Source organism: Limulus polyphemus, unplaced genomic scaffold, assembly GCF_000517525.1.
Source record: "Limulus polyphemus unplaced genomic scaffold, Limulus_polyphemus-2.1.2 Scaffold601, whole genome shotgun sequence".
NCBI classification, from domain to species: Eukaryota; Metazoa; Arthropoda; class Merostomata; order Xiphosura; family Limulidae; genus Limulus; species Limulus polyphemus.
The window spans coordinates 252,700-259,662 of record NW_013666211.1 but is presented as its reverse complement, the minus strand read 5'-3'; the positions used below and the strand labels follow the sequence as shown (position 1 = coordinate 259,662).

The 6,963-nt window shown below is 33.3% G+C and overlaps 1 protein-coding gene across 1 annotated transcript in view; it reads right to left on the bottom strand.

Annotated features, from left to right (window-relative positions):
- The window catches only part of LOC106459393, a 37,385-nt gene that overhangs the window by 25,798 nt on the left and 4,624 nt on the right, over positions 1 to 6,963 (bottom strand). The window contains exon 2 of the mRNA XM_013919009.2: positions 3,345 to 3,426. Within this exon, the coding sequence (XP_013774463.1) occupies positions 3,345 to 3,396 (52 nt within the window). The 5' untranslated portion in view covers positions 3,397 to 3,426. The remainder of the gene's footprint in view (positions 1 to 3,344; positions 3,427 to 6,963) is intronic.

Below are 6,963 nucleotides of genomic sequence, written 5' to 3'. Positions count from 1 at the left end.
TAATATCTATCACACTAACTACTGATTATAGGAGCTATATACCACATGAACTGTTAAATGACTGTTATAAAAAAGCGTTTTTATTGAGGCTTGGTAGTTACATGTCCAATTGATCTGTTTATTCCTGGTATTGCGAGAAAGGTCTCGTCGGCAACAGGGCGTTGTACTCTTGGTTGAAATACAATTAATGATATTCATTTTACTGGAAACCAGATAAGGGCTAGTAAATTAAGATTTGTTAAACAATCTTACTATGATGTTAATTATGTAATATCACAAAAAATGATGATTTATAGAACGTGTATAATATTGTTAGCAGCTGATAACATCATAATAGAATACCATTATTTATTGAAATTTGAGACGGTCTTAATAAAATATGTATAATAATGGCTGGAGACGGCTTGAATGGGTAATTAAGAAAAACTTTAATATAAGTTTAACATAACAGCAAATGTACAACGTTTCGACAAGGTTTTGTCATCATCAGTCTCACCATTAGTCATCATTAGTCTCAAAGTGGGTTCCTCGTCATCGAAAATATGTATATTATTATATGAGAAGAAGATACAGTTTAAACCTCCAATGCATCGAGAACCACCTTTTTCCTTTTAACACGAGAACGAATGTTAACAGGTTATATATTGGAGTCATAAAAGCTGTTAAAATGGTTAACAGTCAAAGGTTTATCTTGAGAGTAGATATACGAATGTTTCTGTATCCTGAAATAAGCTAGTGTCAAAGGTCAGTGCTTATCGTACCTGAACTCAAGTAAGGTTGGAACACAAATAAATGATTACACAAACATCTATTAGAGAACGTTTCAACAACCATAAATCTTCTATTAATACCGAAAAGATCTCCTTGTTGCTTAACACTTTAACCAACCCGTTAACGATCGGCATTGAAACAGGATTCAAAACTAAAGCTGACAGAGAAATAAAAGAAGCTTATTGGATCGCTAATCTAAATACTGTTCAACCTTTTGGAATCAATCTAGATCCTGGAATCAGTGATCTCCGATCATTGGTTTCATCTCTATCAGAAAAATAACTTTTATTCTTTGCTTATTTCTTTCATGTAGTGTGAACCCTAATTTTTCTAAAACTTGCTATCTATTTAAGATAATTTTCCATACCTGTTTCTATAAATTAATCAGCTTAACATCGCTTTTTCAACCAGTTTCCATGTGTCACTTTTATTTTACTTAAACACTTAAGTATAGTTTTATTTATTTCTTTTTTAACCATTTCTAAAGCAAAATATCCCTAACACCTTTTTACATAACACTCTCGTTGCTGCCCACGCTGTACCGGAAATGGAACACACTTACAACAGTACATGGAAAAATTTACTAAACATTTCCTGGAAGATCAGATGATCTTCATGACGTCACTCAATTTTCTTTGTATATCACTCATTCGATTACACACCCATTGCCCCTGAAAGAAGAAAGGTCCACCTTTCGAAAGCGCTGGGGTTATAGGATTTTTATAATTTTGTATCAAGACTTCTTGAACCTACATGTCTTTCTGACATCATAAGTAAATGACTACTGTTATTCAAATAAATGAACTAGAATACGTTCTGACTTCTAGCCTATCACAAACAGTTATGTACATATAAGTGGGGCAGCCAGGGCATCTGTCCCAGGAAACTGCTTCACCTATCTTAGTCCCAAATCCTGATAGGCCCACTTGTGAGGAGAGATTTATAAAACTAGCACTTTCTTTGTACTTAGGAATATGTCTGATAATATTCAGCCCCAATTCACATAGGCCCATGTGTATATCTATGCTACAGTTTAATTCCTTTTTTTTAACTTGTTATACGTAACTTTAGAGGGGCTGGGTTTTGATGGTGTGGAGGAGGCAGAATTCATGCACCGGAGCCCTCATTTACCTATCTACGTCGCTGCTCACAACCTTACTCAGGTTTTCTACGCTTAACCAGGCATACAGTTCCTATATACAGACACACACACGTCAGGACTAAATAAAACAAAAGCAAAGTTAAACATATCAGATGCAGGGTTTTGATTCCGGAAACAGGATCTTCACGACTGAGACTAGTACAGAAGATTCCGGGTTGATATGATAAGGCTCCCTATGACTATTTTGTTGTACTTATTCACGCTTGTGTGACTCGAAATGTGTCGTGATTCTTTAAGGCCGTCTTTGAATGTCCTGTAATTAGGTACTGAATGAAAAGGTTCACTGCGTTCAATTAAACCAGTAGAAAGAGTCTCAGTTAACTTAAAACTTCCTACACTTTTATTGCATTAAATAATTCATAAGGTTCCTTCATATTCATCGTTAACGCTATAAAAATCATGCAGTGGAAAAGAGTAAATCGTTCTCCATCACGGAAATAAACGCAGTGAAATCCATCAAAATACAAGCTCACTTTTCTTATAGAGCTTTTAGAGATAAGAATATACAATATAACGTACAGCTTCATAAAAGAGAAAAATTTATCTTTACAAGACATAATTTTCAACAGTTATCAATTGAAAAACACCGAATGTGCCCACTTTGAAAATAAGTATCCATGATGTCCATAAAACATGTGACTAAAAAAAAAAAAACAGAAAATGTTATGAAATCATGTGGTTTTCGCTCACATTTTTCTCATTACTTAATTTAAAAGAAAACAATGGATCTAGACCCAGATATTGTGTAGAATATGAAACACAAATGAACGATATTTTCCGTTGACACTATACATATTTCGGATATAGAGATCTTTTGAACAAAATGCTCAAGATAAATTCAAGCCTAATGTTTATAAAACTATTTCAGAAAATAACCATCCAAACCGGAATAAAAACAGAAGAAAAAAGGTTGCGTACGTAAGCTTATGTCAAAACAGCTCAAATCGAATAGAAATTATACAAATTCTGTTTGATATACAAACCTTTATATCACATTTGTGTTTCATTTTTGACTAGATACTTTTAGTATATTTGCCCATTAGCTTAATGACTCATATCACATGTGATTAATTTTAAAATCGTATTTCACTACGAGTGTAAAACTTATGAACAAAAACTCAACGGTGCAAACAACATAAATTTTTGCCCAAAGCCACTTTATAGAAATTGTTGCCTAATAACACTTTCAGAAATTGTTACCTAAAGACACTCTTGTAGAAACTGTTTCCTAATACCACTTTTAGAAATTGTTGTCCAAAACCACTTTGTAGAAATTGTTGCCTTAAACTAGTATATGAAAATTGATGCCTAAAACCATTTTATAGAAATTGTTGCCCAAAGTCACTTTGTATAAGTTGTGGCCTAAAACCATTTTATTGAAATTGTTGTAAATTTTAACTACTCATCTTACCTTCAACACAGAATAAAGTTGATAGAACTCCTAGCAAAAGACCTTGAAACATCTTTCTTCTGCCAACAATGGCGTTGGAACTCTTTAAACAAATACAGAGAAGCATTAGCAAGAAAAATTCGTTTAAATAAACACACATTTGAATTAAAAACTGATTCTATGTAACTAATATATTATCAGTGCAATTGTATAGACATATATTAAGTTATATGTGAAATTTACATAATATGGTTCACCACTTCCTCTAACTAGGAGTTTCATGATACAAGGTTAAAAATGATGTCTTAAAGTTTTCTTAAATCCTTTTTGTTTGATGCAGCTCTGTTTATTTCATTCTTGAATTGCTTAACGTAGTTTTATGAAAACTGATACTTGAGAGGAGATATCGGTAATTACACCCTAAGACTTGAAACATAATAAAAACACCAAAATATATTTTATATGAACGTTGAGGATTAGAGCATTTTATAAAAACTATATTCCAAATTCCCTGTTGCCGTTGGAACTACTTCCTCCAATGACAATCATTTTTGTGCTGATGACCATGATTATTCACCTTTGTCCAACGCTTGAATTTCCACTGAAACAAGCTTCTCTGATGAATGGTGAGTCAATCTTAGATCATAGTACCATAGTTTTGACAAACCTTCCACAGACCTTGGATGTCGACTTCAAGGACCACATTTATGCAGATCAAATGCATTAAAGTTTATTAGAGCTACATCGGGTAAAATTGACAGGTAATGTAGTCGAATGAGATTTCTGTGATTTCGTTTGTTTAACAACCTTTTTCATGAAAACAGCTTTAGGTTTGGCTATTTCGGTTTGTAAGAGCGTTATTCCAGATAGGATTGAATGTAGTTTATAGTCTATTTCTGTCCCCAAAGTGCTGCTGTTCGAGTTTTTACACTTTCACAGACAACCCAGGGAGTAAGAACCTCTTTCGAAATGTTGTGTCTTCTGGCTTCACATCGATGTTAATTTTACTTTATGAATACTTCTTTACAGAAAGGAATTTCTTATATCCATCCAGCAACAAGTTATTCCTAATTGCATTGCACTAACGAAAGGTGAGGAATTCGACGTTAACCAAGTATAAAGGAGCTTGAAATGTCGCACGTGGCCACGCGCTACTGTATTAGTATATACAATCGTTCAGATATAGTGTGATTATCCATATATATTGAAAAAACAAAACAAAGTTTGCTTCGCTATACTAAAATAACCTTTAAACTAAAAATAAACGTTCTCATTTTCTCCTGAAAGGTTCATTTTAATTAATAAAATGTGAAATTAATATTGTTATTAAAATCACAATTTTTATTGCTTATAAAAATTGTGCCAATGGACGGTAAAAAGTTAACAAATGAAATAAAAACGAAACACTAGTTTGAATCTCAAGTTAATTGCGTTATCAACACAGAAAACTATATTCAGATTTTTCTGAATTCTGGCATCATTAAATGTATTTATAAATAATTGTTTTATATTTTAAAGCTTACCCGGTGGCTCAGCGGCAAGCTTGACGGCTTATAACGCTAAAATTCGAGTTTCCATCCCAGCAATGGGCGCAGCATAGATAGCCCATTGTGTAGCTTTGGGCTTAAGAACAAACAAAGATTATATTTCAAGACTATAATTATGTCCTTTAAATTGTTATTAACAGAATGCCTCGAGACGCTAGGAACATTTAAATCAGTACTCGTTTTTATTTTACTTTATTTTTTTTTACAGTCCATTGGAGCAATTTTTATAAGTAACAAAAAAAGTCAATAGGCCTTTGTTGTGAAGATGTTGTTGCAAGCTAACAAAACGTTTATAACACTTATATTTTCTACTTTGTGTTGTTTTAAATAATTGAATATGATGTCTTAATAGGGGTAATTTTCCAGTGCTAACTAATCATCAATGCATGAATGCTTTAATATGTTTTATGTTTCGTTTATGATGATACAAAACGCTGACACGTCTGTAACTTAATTTAAAATATTCTTCGTTGTTTGCAGTAATATGCTGCTTAACAAGGAAAACTACATAATTACATGTGGCCAATATTTTGCGCTTCTCCGAATAAGCAAGTTTCTGGACGTTGTTAAGAGCATTAGAAATCTAAAGAGAAGCGAAAAAAGAAATGCTCAAAGTAAAGGTCAACAACCGAGAATCACGAACATTCCAGATTTTATTTCTAGCACGAAGGCAAAATGTACATAAGATTAGAAAATAAACTCGGTATTTTTCTTATCAACCTCAAAATAATTACATGCTTTTAAGAAATTATCTTCCTCCGTTTATGTTTATCAAATAAATCTTCTATTCTTACTCTGCATTAAAAAGTTAGAGGGGACACTCTGTAGAGCGCATTGCCTCCACCACGTAGCGTTGATCAAGTTTGGCTCTCAAAAAATAAGAAAATGTGCCTGTGTGTCCGTCGTTATCAACGGACACGGACCATTTTTGGCTGGACAAATCTGGAATAACATTCTGTATATGTCCACCAAGTTTAATCAAAATCCAATCATTTTTGTCTGAGCTATAGAACAAAAATTGTGGGAAAAATCGGTTCCCATATTAACCGAGAGGGATTTTTGGAATTTTGTTACCTTGCTGTGACCTTTAACTTTGACCTTGACCCTTCACAACTAATCACTTTTTAGTTGGTTCATAGTCCAAATGTATACCAGCTTTCGTTCAAACTCGTTAAGCCGTTTTCGAGAAATATTGCTTACAAACACACACAGGGGTGAAAGCATAACCTCTGTTCATCCTCGGTGGCGGAGGTAAAAATCTAAAAACAGAAAAATAGACATATTTTCTTTACTTGTCCATGCGTACGAACATGGTGTACAACATAAAGTGTACACACAGTTTAATGAGAAAAAAAAAAGAATTTTCATGCATATGCATCTTTATGTTTCCAAGTGATGCTACAAATTATTCTCCGCCCTTAAAACTATGGGTATGTTATAAGGGTAACAGTCAATCCTTTAGCTAGGATGGTAAGTTACTGTTGACTGGCTCTCTTCATTCTGGTAGTTCGAAATTAGGGACGGTGGCAGATAGCTCCTCAGTAGCTTTGCCATAAACACAGACAACAAATACAAAAGTGTAACTATCGAAAGAAGAACAGAGTTTTTGTGGTCTTTCATCTTAGCAGGATGTTGTGTTGTATTCGATTTGTAGAACTTCCACTATCTCTTTAACAATGGAATTTGAAAATACATTAACATCTCATCAAAGCTAGACATTATAAGGTTACGATAGTAATTTAACCTAGAAAATAATGTTCATTAAATATTAATATAAAGTGACAGTAAAGACATTTGAAAGAAGATCGGGAGATTTATTACACTAAGATACGATTCTAAAACACACCTTTAGTACACGGTGCATAGGCTTTTAGAAGTGTTCACAGTAAGAACTTTGTTAACAAAAGTTTTATCAGGGTAACGTTTGTTGTTGATCTTGATTCGATAGCTAGACCAGCTTTTTTCGTGTTTTATTTTATTTTTTTATTTACAGACTGACAATATAAGCTCGAAATACTATTCTCCTGCTAAACTTGTGTATCAAATTATTGGTCTTTATAACATGACCCCCCCCCCAAGAGGCACAGCAGCAT